Genomic DNA, 20,415 nt, shown 5'->3' with positions numbered 1-20,415 from the left:
TCGCCAGGCCTTTCTTCCTAGCTCATTTTGGTCTTGAAGCTCCACTGAGACCTGTTTAGCATCATAGCAACAACGCAAGCCTCCAGTGACAGATGGGCTGTGCATGAGGTACCTTGGCAGGAAATTGAACCTGGATCCTCTGCCTAGCAGGGAAGGCAAGAATTCTACCACTGAACCATTACTCTTCCCCTTCCTCCTCCTCTCAACCTATCTCTTAGCAGACCAGAAATCCTGGTGGTTTTCAACCCATCAAATCCACAAAACATCCATTTAGCAATGACCACCGTGAGTTCAGAGTGTCCTTCTAGACAGGTGCCTCAAAGGCATCCCTATTCCCACTCCTTTAAGGTCAGCCAGCATCTTCTGCAGAGGGTGCAAAGGAGGCCCGAGGCCAGGGCTGCCAGGCTTTCCACTTTTCTAAGCCCTTGTTTCTTTCACAAGTTGAACTCAGGCTGTTTCCCTGAGTTGGGCTACTTTAGTTGTAGAAACCAACGTGAAATCAGGAGACAAAAGCGAAGAAAGCTAGGAAGGGTCAGTTTTACTCAAGCAGGGATATCAACTGGGGGCACATTACAGGTTACAGCTGGAGTGGCTCCCTGTCATTGCTGGAGCTAATGTCTCTGCCTTGGCCAGGGCAAACAGTGATATAGAACTCCTTAGTCTTTGATGAGTCCTTTCCTAAATGCAAAAGCTTCCGCTTCCTCTCCCCTATTGCATATCAGTGCATGGGGGTATCAGGCCCATTAGGAGAGATGTCTTTGCTGGCATTCAAGTATAAAGTGAGTCACAAAAAAAAAGAGGAGGCAATTTTATATCTGACTTGCTTTTCTTATTGTGCACATCTCCCCCACTGTAAACTCTTCTCTCTCTCTAGTCAATGTGTTAAAAAAAAAAAAGTAGATAAAACTAGAGGGGGAGGCCTCATACGTATGCAAATCACACCTGGCTGTGGCTCAATTTAGAGCCACAGTAGACCGAGGAAGGAAGGCCTAAAGGCAATCTTTTCTTTCACTGGTTAAGAAGGGTTGATGAAGGAGAGGCTTTCTGTTGCCAGAATTCTCATTAGCTAGGCAGCCTTCCCAAACACTGCTTCCTCCTCAGCCACCTAACCAACTCAAGGCCTTTACTAACTGACGTCTGGAGGAGAGAGGGCAGTGTCATTCCTGCTGATTGCCTACCTCCTGGGGCAGGTGTCCAGGGTTGAAGGATGGAAGTGGTCAACGTTCTTATAACTGGGAGGGAAACAGAAAAAGAGGTGCTGGTCCTCTACATTAAACACTGTTAACTTGCTCACTGAAGAAGAGGCGGAGGGAGCGGGGTGGTGTATTATCTGGCCTCAGTAGAAATGTGGAATACATTAGCACATGGTTTTCGGTGTCCTTGTAAATGGCACACCGAGAGATCACTCACCTTCAAAAATGATTGATACTCCTTGTGCTTTAACAAATGAGAAACGTCCGTGACAGAAAGGAACCCCTGTTACAAGCCAGGTTTTCTCATTAGCAGTGAAACATGGATAATTATTCACGGGGAACATACACAGTGGGAATTCATGTTGGATTTCTTATTTTGACTATTGCTGCCGGCAGTCCTCAGAGACCACTGTGTACATACAGAAACATGCACATAAATATGTACATAAAAGCACAGGGGCCTGCCCACACGTGCGTTCAGAAGGAATACCGATTCTGGGTACAAAGCAAGGGGAATAAGCTATGTGTTCGGTTAAATGCATTAAAAGACAGATTAGTGATGGAAAAAGCAGATGACCAGCTATTTGGTTCATTTACTTTGGTTACAATAAGTTTGTTTTGGTCTTTACTTCCTTTTCGCTGTTGAAAGTAGATTGTCCCAAGGACATTTCCAATCGAGGATGAGTAGTCACATTTATGCAAAGTGCATCCTCTATGGTTACTGCCCAGAAGCGAAGGAACATACCGCAGCCTGTATAGCAGATGGACGCTGCCTCAGTAATGACAGAATATTTGAGGAGTCTTGTAGTTAGGGTATATATTCAGCAACTTGTAATGAAGACCTAAAATAACAGTAGCTTTAACAAGACAGAAGTATATTTCTGTCTCACATAACAGCCCAGAGGCAGACATGCCCAGCTAATATGACAGCTGTGCTCCATTAGGTCATCCAGAAAAAAAAAAAAAAGAACATGTTGCAGTCGAGTCAGTTCCAACACACAGCAACCCTATAGGACAGAGTAGAACTGCCCCATAGGGTTTCCAAGGAGTGGCTGGTGGATTCGAACCACTAACGTTTTAGTTAGCAGCCAAGCTCTTAACCACTGTGCCACCAGGGCTCCAGGTCATCCTGAGACCCAAGCAAAAATTTTTTAAACTTCTGTTTCTCTGCCATCCCTGGGATTTTGCCATTAACCACACTGTCCACGACGGTTCACTAGCACATGAACATTCTCAAGAGCAGGACAGAAGAATGGGGAGAAGAGTAAGTTCTTTTTCAAACACGTGTCCTAGGAGGTATGCGCCTAACCTTCCCTCTCATTTCACTGAACTTAATCACATGGCCCACACCTTATTGCAAGGGAAGCGGGGAAAATGTCTCTATTCCAGGCAGCTGTTTGCCTAACTAAGAAGCAGAGTTCTTTTACCATAAGAAGGAGAGGGCAGATATGAAGAGATAACTAGCAGTTTCTGTCAAATAGAGCAACCAAACTAAAGTCGTTCAAGACAGGGGTGACAGCAATTCACCAGGTCCTCCTTGGAAACTGTATGGGGCAGCTCTACTCTGTCCTATAGGTTTGCTATAAGTCACAATCGGCTTGATGGCAGTGGGCTTTGGTTGAAGTCAAAGATCATTTTTATTTCAACCAAAACCCATTGCCGTCAAGTCGATTACGACTCATAGCAAACCTATAGGACAGAGTAGAGCTGCCCCATATGGTTTCCAAGGAGCACCTGGTGAATTCTAACTGCTGACCTTTTGGTTAATAGCCATATGAAGGTGAACCTACCATCAGGAATTTTTCAGTTGTGTAGAATGTAAAATACTTGGGAAACACCTGCAAATAGCAGGCTGGACCAGCAAAGTTTTTAACTAGTTATAACCTTTTTTTTTTTTTTTTAATTGTGCTTTAAGTGAAAGTTTACAAATCAAGTCAGTCTCTCATACAAAAACTTACACCTTGCTATGTACTCCAAGTTGTTCTCCCTTAATGAGACAGCACACTCCTCCTCTCTACCCTGTATTCCCCATGTCCATTCAGCCAGCTCCTGTTCCCCTCTGCCTTCTCATCTCACCTCCAGGCGGGAGCTGCCCACATAGTCTCATGTATCTACTTAAGCCAAGAAGCTTACTCCTCACCAGTATCATTTTCTGTCTCATAGTCCAGTCCAATCCTGTCTGAAGAGTTGGATTTGGGAATGGTTCCAGTCTTGGGCGAACAGAAGGTCTGCGGACCATGACCTCTGGGCTCCTTCTAGTCTCAGTCAGACCATTAAGTCTGGTCTTTTTATGAGAATTTAAGGTCTGCATCCCACTGCTCTCCTGCTCCAACAGGGATTCTCTGTTGTATTCCCTGTCAGGTCAGTCATCATTTGTAGCCAGGCACCATCTAGTTCTTCTGGTCTCAGGCTGATGTAGTCTCTGGTTTATGTGGCCCTTTCTGGCTCTTAGGCTCATACTTGTACCTTGTGTCTTTGGTGTTCTTCATTCTCCTTTGCTCCAGGTGGGTTGAGACCAATTGATGCATCTTAGATGGCTGCTTGCTCGTGTTTAAGACCCCAGATGCCACTCACCAAAGTGGGATGCAGAATGTTTCTTAATACATTTTGTTATTGCCAATTGACCTAGATGTCCCCTGAAACCACGCTCCTCAGACCCCCGCCTCTCCTACTCTGCCCTTCGAAGCATTCAGTAGTTATAACCTATAGAACTGTATAAGCAGTTGTTGTTAGATGCCGTCAAGTTGGTTTGGACTCATAGCAATCCTGTGCACAACAGAACGAAATACTGCTTGGTCCTGCGCCATCCTCACAATCGTTGTTATGCTTGAGCCCGTTGTTGCAGCCACTGTGTCAGTCCATCTCATTGAGGGTCTTCCTCTTTTTCACTGACCCTCTACTTTACCAAGCATGATGTCCTTCTCCAGGGACTTATCCCTCCTGATAACATGTCCAAAGTATGTGAGATGTCGTCTTGCCATCCTTGCTTCTAGGGAGCATTCTAGTTGTGTTTCTTCCAAGACAGATTTGTTCATTCTTTTGGCAGTCTGTGGTATATTCAATATTCTTCGCCAACACCACAATTCAAATAAGCAGAGTTAAGTGAAAAGCAGTTATTTAGACACTATGTCATTCCTGATAATCAAAGATTTAGACAATGCAAAGAGGTTTTTTTTCTTCTTCTTCTTTTTTTATGGATAGTTTCACATATATACAAATGTGGGTTTAGCAGTAGAATAATGAACCCCCATGCACCCATCACCCAGATTCAACAAACAACATTATGCCATTCTTAATTTATACTTCCACCCACTTCTCACCTTACAGCTACTCATTCTTTTAGGTAAAATTTATTGAATTGAAATACATAAATTTTAAGTGTACAATTTTGACACATACTCCCACATAACCACATTATTTATCATGTATGGGACCACTTCATATTGCTCTAAAAGTCACTGAAGCTCTGTTCAGTTTTGGGTTTTTGTTTTTCATTCCTTTGCTTCACTTTGGCTAATTTCTGTTGCTGTATCTTCAGTTTCACAAATTTTTCTTTGTCTAATCCTCTGTTCCATCCAGTGAATTTTTTATTTCTAGAAGGTCCATTTACAACTTCTATTTTCTCCCTCACTAAGTTCATGTTTTCCTTTAAATACTTAACATATTTTAATACCCTTATCTACTAATGCCATCATCCCTGTTATTTCCATTGAATGATTTTTGTCCTGGTTATGGGTTAGATTTTCCTGCTTCTTGACTGTCAAGTAATATTTAATTGGATGCTGGATGGTGTAGATTTTTCATTGTTAAGTGTCTGGATTTTGTTGTCTTCCGTTAGAGATTGTTGGATTTTCTTCTGTTAGGCAGTTAAGTTATTCAGAGTTCATTTTGATATTTATAGACTTGTTTAAGTTTGTTGGGACAAATCTAGAGTAGTCTTTACTCTGGCACCCTTCTGGGGTCTCTACTGACTGACTTGGAACATCAACAAGGATGTTCCCCTCTGGCTAGTCAGAACTTGAAGGCTATCCATCCATATTTAAGCTTTAGTAAATATTAAACTCATGACTTCCTGGTAGTTCTTTGCCCAACCTGGTGGAGTTTTACCCTATGTAGGTACATCTTCAATTAAAGATTCAAGAGGAATTAAGTCAGATTTCTGGAGCTCTTTTTCTGTGTAGTACCTTCCTCTCCAGAATTCTGCCTGACAACTTGCATTTGCCTCCTTGAATTCTGTTCTTTGTCTCATCAGCTTATCCAGACTGCTGTCCATGCTTTGTAGTTCACAATGTCCTGCAGGCAGAAATCCAGGGAAATCATAGGGCCCAACTAATTTGTTTCTTTTCTTTCTGGGATCACAGTTCTGTACTGTCTCTTGTAAAATCTGCAAAGTAATTTCATGTTTTTGTGTTTTACCAGTTTTCTAGTTTATAAATGGCCGGAGTAAATCTAGTCCTTGTTATTCCATCAGGCTGGAAGCATTGGCTTTCATTTTGAAAGGGTAATTTCTCTGGATTGCTGGTTCACAGTTTTCTTTCCCCTAGTATTTTACAGTTACAGCTCCATTATCTTACAGATTCCCTTATTTCCTATGAGAACTCAGCCATTATTTGTATCATTGTTTCCCTATTTGTATGGTATCCTCTTTCTCTGGTGGTTTTCAAGATTTTTTCTTTATCTGTGCATTTCAGCAATGTGATCATGATATGTGCCAAGGTAGTTTGTTAACCTACTTGGAACTCTAAGTTTATGGTTTCCTGCAAATTTGTGAAATTGGAGAATTTTATTTATACTTCTGTCCCATTCTCCCGTTCTTCAGGGTCTCCAATTCCCAGATGTTAGGCCTTTTAATACTTTCCCACAAGTCTGTGAGTTCATTTGGTTAAAAATACATCTTGCTCTGAACCATCAAGTTATTGTCTCCTGCCCTAGAGAGAGGGCACTGATGTGGTGCTGGCTGACTATTCTGCAAGAGTCTTCAGCTGCAATCACATGCTGAGTGCTTTCCAGGTCCCTCTCCATTGAGCAGACCGGGGAGCCTATGTGGCTCCTGCTTTTACTTTCCAGGAGCATACGCATGTCAGAAAGCCCTTGGGTGGGGCCTGGTGTTGACTGCTCCAAGAAAGAGTTGTGAATGAGCCCAAATAGTGTGGAAAAGAGCCAAATACTAACCTTTTATAGAAACTATGTGAGGCTTTTGAGTTTGCCATAGTATGGCTCTACCTGTAGCCTATGTGTGATACTTTTAAGGAAAGTGAGCTTCTACTGCATGCATTCCAAGATGGAGGATTCTGCGGAAGGGATAGAGTTTTGTCCAGTATGGAAGTACTGCCTCAGAAAGGCAGGAGATTTTTCTGAGCACATAGGTTTGGTTTAGATTTTATGGTTGTTATCTGCATGAGGGTTAGGCCAACCAGGTTACTTCATCATTACTGGAAGCTAGAATCCCTGGTCAATTTGCTTTAAGAGTTTTCTGGCCAGGATATAATCTGTTCATGTTTTGCAACATTTGAAACATTCTCATTTACCCTCTTCTTTAATTCTTTGACGAGGTTCTATCACAACCTTTAAAGTAACTCTGTTGTTGGTACACTTCTAAAGATTCAATACCCAGAAACGTGTTATCTCTTAAATTAGATAAAGACATTAGTGTCCATTGCATCGAATGGGACGTTTTGATTATACAGAACTTTTATTTCCCAGTCCACTAACTTGGAATTTCGAATAATTCAAACATGAGTTAGTTTAATTTTTTTCGTATTACTATATAATGTGGGTTTTTTTTTTTCCCAAAAGGGAAGTAATCATTTTTTTCAGTATCAGATCATTATAGGTACTCATTAACTTGGGGAAAATGTTCAATGAATGAATGTTAATTGCATCACTTTTTTTAAAGTTAGGACAGGGGCATAAACAGAAATGAACACTTTATGTTCTCCAAGAATTTTTACTTAATTGAATAAATGATAGTCATCTTCGTAGAAGCCTAGAGAATAATAACATCTCCTATTTGCTTGGGAGTGACAAACATAATAAAAATGTCATGGTTAAGGTCACATTGGCTACATGGTCTTTCGAGCTGCAGGGACACTAAAACAACTCATCAGAAATGTATGGTTTTTGGTTTTGCCAGTGGCTTACCTCTTCTCTCCCTTCTTTCTAGGCTGCCCCATCCAAGGTCACCCTACTCCCAATATCACCTGGTTCCATGGTGGCCAGCCAATTGCCACTGCCACAGGACTGACATACCATATCTTGGCAGCAGGACAGATTCTTCACGTTGCCAATCTTAGTGGCGGGTCTCAAGGGGAATTCAGCTGCCTTGCTCAGAATGAGGCAGGAATGCTCATGCAGAAGGCTTCTCTAGTGATCCAAGGTAAGAAACAGTATCCCTTCAGGCGTTGGCTGTTGGACTTATTTCTTAAACAAGAGCGTCCACCTGGGAATTTAATATTCTAGTAGCATAAAATGATTTTTAATCTCCAGTGGCTTCTACAGTATGAAAAGTGAAGCCAAGCCATATTTCCATACAATGAGACCTTACTTCTACCTACATGACCCTTCAGAGAAGCCACCAGGTCCCATCCCAGCAGAAACAGGAAGAGCCAGTGCTGCTTCTTTAAACGGGCACTTCTGCTCATAATGTCACTGTTCACAACCAAAGAAACACCACCAAGTATCAAAGTCAATGTGTTTTCTTTATGCCAGTTTAACTAGTAACGATCACACACACACACACAGAGAGAGCCTGTTAAGAAAATGTAAGTCTTCTCTGTTGATTTGTTTTAAAATATGTCTTACTCTGTACCATCAAGTTGTCTCCTGCCCTAAAGAGAGGGCGCTGGAGTGGCAATGGCTATTCTGGAAGAGTCTTCAGCTGCAATCACATGCTGTGTGCCTTCCAGGCCCCTCTCTTTCGTTCCAGTCAAAGAACAGATTGGGGAGCTTGCGTGGCTCCTGCTTTTACGTTCCAGGAACGTAGGCAGGTCAGAAAGCCCTTGGGTGGGGCCTGGCATTGACTGCACCAAGAAAGAGTTGCGAATGAGCCCAAATAGTGTGGAAAAGAGCCAAATATTCACCTTTTGTAGAAACTATGTGAGGCTTTTGAGTTTGCTATTGTATGGCTCTACCTGTAGCCTATGTGTGATACTTCTAAGGAAAGCGAACTTCTACTGCATGCATTCCAAGATGGAGAATTCTGTGGAAGGGGATGGAGTTTTGTCCAGTATGAAAATACTGCCTTAGAAAGGCAGGAGATTTTTCTGAGCACATAGGTTTTTCCCTTAAACATCTTCCCCACAATTTGGCTTTCCAGACAGGAAAAGAAATATTCCATTTTCTTGCCAGCAAGCCATTCTCTGCTGGAAACCAGAAGCCAATGGCTATCTGCGAGGTTTTTTTTTTTTTTTTGTAATATACAACCTTGTAAATCAGCACTCAGAATTTACCAGCCCACAATTATTTTTCACAACTTTCCCAGCAGTGAGTCCCAGATCCCCAAATTGAAAACTTAAAACAATTGGATTTCTTCACTTCATTGTCTCACATAAATGAATCATCTCTGGACAAGCTGTTTTTTCTAACATTTACAAAATCCAGTTGAATCTGTACTTTTTTGTTGTTGTACTTTAGATGAAGGTTTACAGAACAAACTAGCTTCTCATTAAACAATTAGTACACATATTGTTTTGAGACATTGGTTACCAACCCCATGACATGTCAACACTCTCTCCTTCTCAACTTGGGTTCCATTTTACCAGCTTTCCTATCTCCTCCTGCCTTCTTGTCCTTGCCTCTGGGCTGGTGTGCCCATTTAGTTTCTTTTTGTTGTATGGGCCTGTCTAATCTTTGGCTAAAGGGTGAACCTCAGGAGTAACTTCATTACTGAGCTAAAAGGGTGTCCGGGGCCATACTCTCGGGGTTTCTCCAGTCTCTGTCAGACCAGTTTAGTCTTTTTTTTTTTTTTTGGTGAGTTAGAATTTTGTTCTACGTTTTTCTCCAGCTCTGTCCAGGATTCTCTACTCTGATCCCTGTGAGAGCAGTCAGTGATGGTAGCCGGGTACCATCTAGTTGTGCTGAATTCAGTCTGGTGGAGGCTGTAGTACTTGTGGTCCATTAGTCTTTTGGACTAATCTTTTTCTTTTCTCTTTGGTTTTCTTCATTCTCCCTTGTTCCAAAGGGGCAACACCAGTAGACTGTTTTAGATGGCCACTCACAAGTTTTTAAGACCCCAGATGCTACTTACCAAAGTAGAATGCAGAACATTTTCTTTATAAACTATGTAATGCCACCTGAGCTAGACATTCCCCAAGACCATGGTCTCCACAGCCCTCAGCCCAGTAATTCAGTCTCTCGGGGAGTTTGGATGTGTCTGTGGAGCTTCCATGACCTTCCCTTGGACAGGTTGTGCTGGCTTCCCCAGTATTGTTTACTGTCTTATCCTTCACCCAGATTACCACTTATCTATTATCTATTTAGGGTTTTTTTCATCCTGAATCTGTACTTTGAAATATGGTTCTTAAGTATTTCTGTTATATCTCTGTAGAAAAATATAGTCACTTTCTGGTGAACCAATAGGAAAAAAAAAATATATTTTAGGACATATATTTACAAACAATAAGAGCCATCACTGTTTATTAAGTACTCTGTATGTGCCAGGCACTGGGCTGGGCCCTTTACTTTCATTACATCCAATTGTCACAATAACTTGATGAGGTGATGGTGATTGTACTCATTTTATGAATAAGCCAACTGAGGCTCCTGAGAACATGTAACTTGCCCAAATAGGTTAGGAATGGAGCCCTGATAGGGGCAAAGCCTCACCCATAACAGCTCTTCTCCCCTCAGCCCACCCTTCCAACCCCAGCTTCCATGCCCACTTGCCCCCCACCCCACTCAACAGAAATACAGAGTGTGGACAATAATGATGTCTTCTTTCCCCTCTGTTCCTCCTTCTATGATAGATTACTGGTGGTCTGTAGACAGACTAGCGACCTGCTCAGCCTCCTGTGGTAACAGGGGCATCCAGCAACCCCGTCTGAGATGTCTCCTGAACAGCACGGAGGTCAGCCCCACTCACTGCGCAGGGAAGGTGCGCCCTGCTGTGCAGCCCATTGCCTGCAACCGGAGAGACTGCCCTTCTCGGTGAGTGTGACAGGTGCTGGCTCAGGCTCCAATCCCCAGCAGGAGCCCTGACTTTTAGCTGGGTTGATGGCCAGCCCTTATCTAGCACTGTGAGGGGGCAGCGTGAAATGAGGGTGAGGGGACCTGTAGCCAAGGAGCTTTCCTGTGGCCACAGGTTTGTCAGGTCTGTCCACCATGCCAAAAGTATCCCTCAGAATGAGCCTTCTCCCTCGACTCTGTTTATTCCCTCACTACTACCAGCTGATGGCTGCCTGGGCTGCCCAAGCGTATAAGGGTCTGCTCAGGGAGTAAAAGCATCACAGGCCTGGCAAGAGATTGCTCCTATGAAGTGCTGAGGAAATAAGGATGACTGGGCTTTACCCTAATTTCTCCCCTCTCTTCTTACTTTTAATACCTGTGCTCACTCGTACTCCAGTTGAGGAACTCTCTCCATACGAGGAAAACTTACCCTCTTTTTTTCAACAAAGTACTGCATCCAGCTAACGGAGTACATCTCCATGTCCTGTATTTCCTTCAACTTTGAATACTTATTCTTTGCATTGGGGTCCCTTGTACAGTTCAGCATAACACCCCAATCTCTGCCTCTCACATCTCCCTCACTTGTAGAGAAGCCGTGAGGCCCCCTGAGCACCCACCCCAGTCTGCAGCAGAAGCCAAACGGATAATGGATGGGCTTGGAGTTGGCACCAGCATGGTGTCCCGAGCATGCTGGGCCTTGGCTCAGCCCTGAAATGCCACGTTACTACCTACCCGTGGGACGTTCATACACTCCTTAGGCAACCACTTTATGCTTCGCCAGCTAAGTCATAAGGAGCAGCTGAAACCAGGAGAGACTCAATGAAATATGAAACACACTCATTAATATCGGCAGTTTGACTTGCTGACGGGCAGGTTTCCCCAGGCATGATTAATGTCCTTTTATACCCTTCCCGAGCTGTAACATGGCCCTGCCTCTCCTTTCTCAAACCCACCTCCCCACCGCAGCTCCTAAAAAATTGCTGAAATGTATATTTGGAAATAAAAGTTGATTGAAATGCAGGCCTGACATTCACCAGGGATCTAAGAGGCTGGAAGCCTGCCCTTGCCACGCTGTATGAAATGAAGAGGCGATCTCTGACGTGCCAAGAACGTTTTGATTTGATTTGGTGATGGTCAGAGTCAATCAGCCTAATTTACTTCTGTAAATGAAATCATAATGGATCTGCCTGCTTGGGTTTCAGTGCCCCCAGGAGTCCCAACACACATCGTGCCTGCTTCCTAAGTGGCTCTGCTCCTGTGGGTTGGAACTCCATAAGCAGTCATCTCTCTGCAGGGCAAGTGGAGCAGGGAAGTTGCCACAAAACTAAATAAGACACAGATCCAGATTCTAGAGGAATGTGCTCCCTTCCTTGTTACATGCCTCTCCCAAAAGCCAGATGTGGTGCCACTGGGCTAGAAAGTGGCCACCAGCTCACCTTTAACTGGCTTTCCTGCCAGGCATTTGGAGCATGTTAGCCTCCTCCTTTGCACACAAATGACAGTGTTGCCCAGTCAGTCTTTCTGACTGGTACTAGGAAGTCCTGCTTTGACCCACGTAGCTATTCCAACCATTTCACATTGATCTTTTTTTTTTTTTTTTTTTTTCTCTTGGGCAATAAAACCAAGTAATTTCTTTTTTTCTAGACTGAATGAAATGGCTGAGAAGCACCAAGTCTTTCCTTGCTGTTCTTCCCAAACTGTTACCTTCCCCCTCCTCTTTGAGGATTATCTCAGGGGACAGGCATTCAAAGAGAATCTCTGCATGTTTGCATATGGACCAAGGTTTTCAGAGTGTCTCCCAGCTTAGAGCTTTGCCTTATGAGAAAAGCCCATTTGTCACAGTCTTGGTCAGTCTCATCTCTGGGGACCTAAGTTGTATCTGGAACCAAACATTCTGCGAACTATTTCTGCCACATATGCAGCCCTCTACAAGGTCTAAGACCTACAAAATTGTGGTCAAGGAGGTGGGAAATGTCTCCACAAAGCTGAAAAGAACTTTGTTTAATCCCTCAGAAACACACAAAGTCAAATGAGATGTGGGTAAAGGTGAGGTAAAAGGTACATTGAGTGTTCCCAGACAAAACTTGACTTCAGTGAAACCTGGATTTCATCACAAAGCCACATAGGTGGAAGCCTTTAGAAAGTTCCAGAACCACAGCATAGTGCAGTATAACTAGCTAAACACTGTCTACAGTAAGTGTTCTATCTGCAGTAACATGGCCCTCTGGGCTGTTGTGCAGCCATAGCACTGCCCCTCAATATTCTTTCAAGATGCATTTTTTGAGTCGATTTCCCAAGTGTATTACTTTCCTGAGGCTGCCATAACAAATCACTACAAACACGGTGGCTTGAAACAACAGAAACTGATTAACTCACAGTTCTGGAGTCCAGAATTCCGAAATCAAGGTATCAGCAAGGCCATGCACACTTCCTCCAAAGACTCTAGGGAAGAATCAGTTTCTCACATCTTCCAGTTTCCGGTGGCTGCTGGCATTCCTTGACTTGTGGCTGTATCGCTCCAGTCTCTGCCTCCATGGTCACATTGCCTCCTCCTGTCAAATCTCACTCTTCCTTTCTCTTATAAGGACACTTGTGATGGCATTTAGGGACCACCTGCATAATCCAGGATAGTCTTTTCATCTCAGAATACTTAATACATTTGCAAAGACCCTTTTTCCAAATAACTGATATTCACAGGTTCCAGGGATTTGACATGGATATCTTTTGGGGGGCCATGGCCCCCAAATTAGCAGCTGTGGGGTAGGAGGGGCATATGTGGGGCACTCTCTTTCTGGGAGTATGTGGCATCGTGTCTCCCTCCAAGGCCCAGTTCTTCTTCCTCTCCCCAGGTGGATGGTGACCTCTTGGTCCGCCTGTACCCGGAGCTGTGGGGGAGGCGTCCAGACCCGCCGGGTGACCTGTCAGAAGCTGAAAGCTTCCGGGATCTCCACTCCTGTGCCCAATGACATATGTACCCAGCTCGCCAAACGGCCTGTCGACACCCAGGCGTGTAACCAACAGCTGTGTGTGGAGTGGGCCGTCTCCAGCTGGGGCCAGGTAAGGGGCCAGAGAGGTTTGTTTGAAGAGTAAATCTAAAGGTGCCAACTCCACCACCGTAGAATAAAGTTCACCATTGCCACCTCCTCCACACCTTCTCCTGATGACTCAACTTTCACCTTCCCTTCTATCAACTAACCTGGCCCAGCGACACTCCTAAAACCCAGAGTTTCTGGTACTTCCTTTCTGACACCAGCACATCTTCCTTACCCATTACACTTGTCTGTCTTGATTTCCCTCTATCCTGAGATCATCATCAGACCCTCAGAGTGCCCCTCCTCACACCCACTTCCTGTGGGGTCACCTTTCTCCCTGGTGATGCTGGGGCTGATGACTTAAAGTTCTGAATTAAAGATGAGACCCACGTGAGGACTACAGGGTTGTTCTGGGCCAGTGGTTCTCAACTGGGTTGCACTGCTAGAATCACTGGAGAAACTTGTAAAATATACCAGTGTCCAGATTTATCTCCCCAAGACTCTGAGTGACTTGCTCTGAGGTGGGATCCAAGCATGGGTAATTTTTAGAAGCTCCCCAGGTGATTCTGCTATGCGGCTAGAGTAGAGAACCACTGTTTTGAGCCAAGAAAAGTTGAAGCCTACCTGGATCACTTTGAAACCACCAGCTCCTTTCTTGATTCTCTGCCAGATGTTAACAAAAAGCCCAGGTAAGCTCAACAGATAGTTGAAACCAGGGCTCATCGGATACCAGGAACTGAGGGATGGGCCTCTTCTACACAGTGGAGGAATCATGATAACTCCATTTGGAGAGGAAATTCTATGTTTAGATTTTACTTAAAAGGGAGATGAATAAGAACTGAAGATTCTGTATGAGGAAGAGTAAACCTGAGCAACAGGAGACACCAGACCCTGTCAGGGGTTCTTCTAAATTAGCCCAACAGAGCAGTCCGGGCAGAAGGGGTGCAGGGAGGCCTCACCATTGTTCTGGCATTATTTCTGGGCCAGGCAGGATTGAGACATTCGTCAGGAGCTCCAGTTATTGTTAGAGGCCCAGGTTTTCCCCAGCCCAGGTAGATAAGGCCTCTATTTAGACAAAGACTAGCTGTCCTTCTCTGACCGTTCCACCATTTTAGGTTGTTGTTGGCACCAAAATCAGGTGTGGAGGTGCTTGAGGGAAATGATATAATTGTATATACTCTGTTGCCTCCCAAAGTCTGTGTCAAAAACTACTGGCCATGTAGGAGCTGCCTGCCAAGGCTGATATTCAACTAGTATAGTGGTAGCATCTATTCTGATAGGTCAGAGGCTGGCTTTAATTGATTGGATGACCATTTTAATTGGTTAGGTGTAATTTCTGATTGGTCAGTGTCTGAACCATACTATTAAACTTGGCCAGCTGGGACATCCCAAAACAACAATTATGCTTTTAATTCTTTGGATAACTGTATAATCCACTGTGATTAGACGTTTTGGGGCAGTTAGCACTTCAGAACGTGTTGGAATTGGCTATCTGCAGATGCATGCATGCCCCTCCTCTCTCACCCCCAGATGTGTTCTTTGGAAAACAATCACTCGGAAGTTCCTATTAAGTTAGCATGCTGTGGTCATCCGTAATGAAGATCAAATGTAATGTGGGGGAAGAGTGGCCAGAGTTCACTTGTAACTCATGGGGCATTCATGTCCCAGGTGAGGCTGGGGCTAGTGCGCAACATTGGCCAATCAGCGCAGCTGGCCCCAGGCTTCTTTCTGGCGCCTCTACAGCCCTCCACCCCCACCCCTTATCTCCAGTGACATAATGTATGTGCTTCATAATCAAAGAGGCATGAATTCCCCTTGTTCCTGTGCCTGGGGGATATCATCTTTCCTTTACCTGGAGAAGCCCACTTCTGATCTCGTTCAGCCCAAGGCAGCTCTGCTTCCAGGCCCTGAGGCTTGCTGGCAGTTTGTGAAATTACAATTGGGAACAGATCTGGCCGCATATGGGAGATGTTTCTGCATTGTGTCATTGAGGTCACTCATGGGGTCATCTGATGCACATTGATAGTTCTCAGTGATCGTTTTTCCTAACAGAAAAATACATAGAGCTTCCTCTGTTTCTTCAACTCTCGCCCCTTTTTCTTTCTTATAAAACCTTCTAGGCCAGTATGTTTCCAACTTTAATGTGAGTCATTTGGGGATCTTGTTAAAAATGCAAATTCTGATTCAGTAGGTCTGGAGTAGGGCCTGGGATGCTGAATTCCTTAAAGAGCCCAGGTGATGCCAGTGTTACTGGTCCATAGACCACACTTTAAAGGGTAGCACCTGTCATGAGCTCTGGTTGCTGTTGGAGGCCTGGGTTTTCCCCAGCCCTGGCAGGGAACCCAAACCAAGCCCACTGCCATTGAATGGATTCCGACACATAGCAACCCTATAGGACAGAGTAGAACTACCGCACAGGGTTTCCAAGGCTGTAATCTTTACAGAAGCAGAGTGCCACATCTTTCTCCTGGGGAGCAGCTGGTGGGTTCAAGCTGCCAACCTTTTGGTTGGCAACCAAGCACTTTAACCACTACACCACCAGCGCTCCTGCCAGGTAGATAAGGCCTGTATTATTTGAGGCATTATAAATAAAAGGGAGCTGCTTGTGATCTCACAATCCGGTTCATCTCTTCCTGTTGGTGATATTGTTAGAATATGCTTCAGACAGTTCTTTTGGAATGTTGTCAGTTTCTGTTGAGTCACTTCTGTGCCATCTTAATGATCATTGGTATGCTTTTGTCCATTGGTGCGGCTATCATGTAGTGCCTTCCAACCCAGGGGGCTCATCTTCTAACACTATATTGGACAGTGTTCTGTGGTGATCCCTAAGGATCACTGGCTAATTTTCAGAAGTAGATCACCAGGCTTTTTTTCCTAGTCTGTCTTAGTCTGGTAGCTCCACTGAAACATGTTTACCAGGGGGTGACCCTGCTGGTATTTGAAATACTGGTAGCTTCCAGCAACATGCAAGCCATCACAGTATGACAAAGTTATAGACGGGTGGTTATACAAGTGCCTGTTTCTCCATCTGTCTACCTCCATGAAGTCTTTGAAAACCATGCTGAAGTTAGTATAAGTAGAACTAGGATTACTTTCTCAACTATGGCAACCTGGCTTCGGGTAATAATTCAACTTTCTTCTTTTAATCCAACATACATTTATGGGGTACCTGTCTTGGGTGTGAGAGAATGAAGGCAAAAGAAGCTGTGGCATGTTTGCAGGACAATCAGGTGAGAGGGTAGAACTAGAAATGTGTTTGGAAAGCAGATCCCAAATCAACTCGCCTGCTGTACAAGGAGTTGGATTTTATTAGGAATGCCACTTTTTTTGGAGAGCAGAGGGTGCCTAGAAAGACTTTTAAGCAGGAGTGGCATGACCAGAGTTACACATAAAAAGATTGTTCTGTCAGCATCATAATTGCATTGGGAAGGGACAAGACTAGAGAAAACCTAATCTAGGTGAGAAATGGTACTGGTCAGAATGCAGTGGGAGCAGAAAGCAGCTACCATAAAAGTGTGACTCACAGGCCTCTGTAATCCCTTGTATACTGGGAATAAGACAGAGGGAGGAAACTAGGATGACTTTCTGGGTGGTTTCTGGATAGAACTAGGTAGGAGAATAGAAAAAAGATGTATTGGAGACAATAAATTATTTTGGAACCTATTGAGCATGTTTATAAAATATCCAAGTAGAGATGTTCATTGAGCAGTTAAAAAAGAGCTGTGCTAAATACTATGAATTTGAAAGTCATCAGTATACAGGTGGTGGCTAGGAGTCACGGGTGGTAGGGGAAAGTATGAGATGAACAGAACCTGGGAAACACTAATTAAACTGTGGGAAGAGGAAGAAAAAGGGATACTATAATAAGTAGGAGAAGAACTTGGAAAGTGTATTCACAAAGGCTAAAGGGAGGCAATGTTTTAGGGTGAAAGAAGGGTTAGTGGTATTAAAGTGTATCAGGAAAAACAAGATAATGGATGAAGCATTAACTGGTACCTTCTGGAATTTGACAGGCAGTCCCTGGCGACCCTGGAAAGGACAGTTACAGTATGGCAGTGGGCACTTTAGTCAGTCCAAAATGGGTTGAGGTAGAAATGAGAGAGGAGGATGTAGGATGTGCCAGCAAGTCGATTCGGACTCATAGCAACTCTATAGGACAGAGTAAAACTGCCTCCACAGAGTTTCCAAGGAGCAGCTGGTGGATCTGAACTGCCAGCCTTTTTGGTTGGCAGCCATAGCTCTTAACTGCTACCCCACCAAGGCTCTGTAGGGCAGCTAGGGACACGTTACTCCCTTAAGAATTCCCAGTTGTTGGTGTCAAGGGGTCAGCTCTTAATTTCCCCCAACTCCCCTGTGATTTTGTAAATAGCGGTGTTGAACCGGACCCTTCAGAGTCCAGAGAAGTAGTGTCTGGCCTTGGCCATAGTTGCCAGCCTTCAAAGAACTACTCCCACCTTAAATCCTTCTCCTTTAGTAGTTCTTAATGGTTATTAACCTTTGAGGTCAGGAACTTCAAAGTATTTGGTGAAACCTGAAACCTCTTGCTAGAAAAATCTCAGTATATACAATATTTCTGCTTGTCATTTTAAGGGTAAATAGCCCCCTGATCCCATCTGTGGACCCCTAGGGTCCAAGGACTTCCAAGTTAAGAGGCTGTGTTCTAAAGTGACCTCCAAGGGAAGTCTGTCCTCTGTTGTACTTAAAATAGCAGAGTCTGGCTTAGGGCCTGCTGCTTTTGTGTTTCACAGACGTAGTTGTTGTTAGGGGTATTGACACTGACAGGGTCTGACCTTACTAACTCCGGGCGAAGCTTAGTCATCTCCATGAGCACATTGCTGAGGAAGGACTGCTCTGGAGTCTGCGTTTGCTCAGCTGTCCTGGGTTTTACCTGGAGACAATGAAGCCAGGCAAAGAAATGATGGACTTGGGTTACTTGGATGAATTTAACGAGAAAATAATAAACCAAACTGCCCTCCAGACTAAAGGGAAGAAGGAGGGTTTATTTTAGTGGTCGTCAGCTCTAAAATTTACCACTACATTCCTGGCACATTCTGCTGAGGTGCCTTTTCATATGAGGAATCTGGGAGGGGCTGATATTCTCTGACCAGCTCTGCATTCCTATTAGCCATCTGTGCCACTGACCACAGGACAGTGAACAGTCCCACTGTGGTGCAAGGAGGAGAAAATGTGCCGTGAGTATCCTTTATTTGGCCTAAAGAGGGGAAGGATGAATGATCTAAGGGCCTCAAACAAGACCCTGCACAAGGATCCTATGTCCTATGCAGCCTGGGCATTGTGGCCTCCACAGAGGTTGTGGAAAGGGGTTGGGCTTCAGCCCGTGACTTGGCTAACATCATGTATTTATCTTTTTTCCCAGTGCAATGGGCCATGCATTGGGCCTCATCTAGCAGTGCAGCACAGGCAGGTCTTCTGCCAGACACGGGATGGTATCACCTTACCGTCAGAGCAGTGCAGTGCCCTGCCGAGGTAAGAGAAAGCCCTGGACTGCCCTTTCCCAGCCCCTGTGGCAATAGGGCACAAAGAGAGGGGAGTGAATGGCTGTGTCTCCTCCAGCTTCCCATCAGTCCCAGGGATCTGATACCCCTACCCTGTCACCTCCCCAGCAGTAGATGGCTCAGTGGTGGCCTTATACTTGCTGAATGGGCCCCACTGGGCTTTCCTCACTGTCTCCCTGCAGTGAGGGCTTACCAGCCCCCAAGGCCAGCCTCTGCAACCTTCACTCTGAGTAGAGCTCATTCTTGGGTCATGAAGTGACATAGACCTTGCAGAGATGAAAAGATGGAGGCCCATTTAAAGGAAGTGGCCTCCTTGAGATCTTACAGCCATTCACTAGCAGAGCATCAGAACCCAGGTCTTGTAGCACTGGAAGTTCTCAGGGAGTTGCCCAACATGCTCAGGTTTGCAGCATTGTCTTCATATCTGTCCCCGAATCCAGCCCCCACAGCAGCTGACTCAACACTGCCACCCTTCTCCTGCAGGCCCATGAGCACCCAGAACTGCTGGTCTGAGGCCTGCAGTGTACACTGGAGGGTCAGCCTGTGGACCCTGTGCACGGCGACCTGTGGCAACTACGGCTTCCAGTCCCGGCGGGTGGAGTGTGTGCACGTCCGCACCAACAAGGCAGTGCCGGAGCACTTGTGCTCCTGGGGGCCCAGGCCCGCCAACTGGCAGCGCTGCAACATCACCCCATGTGAAAACAGTACGTTCCAACCCCAAAGAGCCTTCTGCAAATACCCCACAGGGCATCGGGTACAGAGGGCAGCCCCTGGAACCAAACCTGAGCATAGGGCACTGGATCAGGGTCCCCAAGGATTGTGAGCTGGGCCAGAATTGGGCATTTTCAGAGGGGTGAGCAGGTGCATGCACACATGTGCAGGCCACAAAAGATAGCTGGGTGTGCCCAAGGGCTTCCACGGTCTACATCTGGCCCAGTGCTGGGTGAAACTGGCCTGCAGCTCTTGTGGCCGGTGCCCAGAAGGGACGACTAAACAACGGCTCTCAGGGTCAGGCTAACAAGAAAGCACCATTCCTATGGAAGAAGCATGCAGAGTGGCCTCTGCTCAGCCGGCTCACCCATCACTGCTCTGCTTCTAACCAAACCAGGACTTGCTGGCCACCTCCCTCCTTCCCAGCCCACAGGCTTCCACCAGGACTGTGCAGAAGCCCACACCCATGGGATTTGATAACTTTTTCAATCCCCCCTCCCTCAACTCTGGATCCTACCCACCCCAACACTGGCATTTGTACCCCAGATGGGTGGGGATCTGACTGCTTTTGATTCCTCTGGACCCAAAACACAAATTGGATGTGCTTCCCCACAAGAAAGAAGACAAAGCATGAAGCAGAGAATAGGAAGTTAAAAACAAATCTGGCAGTGCAGTTTCCCCCAAGATGGGCTTCACTGAGCAATAGACTCTCAACAATAAAGCAGATGCCCTGAAGGCAAATAGCCCTACTTCTTTTATATTCTAGGGGATGGAATGTCTTTGTACTCCAATGTGGCGCTG

General features: G+C 45.1%; 1 protein-coding gene across 1 annotated transcript in view; it reads left to right on the top strand.

Moving 5' to 3' along the window:
- Positions 1 to 20,415, top strand: part of ADAMTSL1 (ADAMTS like 1) — a 389,822-nt gene that overhangs the window by 367,003 nt on the left and 2,404 nt on the right. Inside the window, exons 24-28 of the mRNA XM_064290455.1 lie at positions 7,357 to 7,569; positions 10,157 to 10,337; positions 13,205 to 13,412; positions 18,765 to 18,874; positions 19,387 to 19,607. Coding sequence (XP_064146525.1) covers positions 7,357 to 7,569; positions 10,157 to 10,337; positions 13,205 to 13,412; positions 18,765 to 18,874; positions 19,387 to 19,607 — 933 coding nt within the window. The remainder of the gene's footprint in view (positions 1 to 7,356; positions 7,570 to 10,156; positions 10,338 to 13,204; positions 13,413 to 18,764; positions 18,875 to 19,386; positions 19,608 to 20,415) is intronic.

Source organism: Loxodonta africana, chromosome 9 (genome assembly GCF_030014295.1).
Source record: "Loxodonta africana isolate mLoxAfr1 chromosome 9, mLoxAfr1.hap2, whole genome shotgun sequence".
NCBI lineage: Eukaryota > Metazoa > Chordata > Mammalia > Proboscidea > Elephantidae > Loxodonta > Loxodonta africana.
This window is presented reverse-complemented; position numbering and strand designations above follow the sequence as displayed.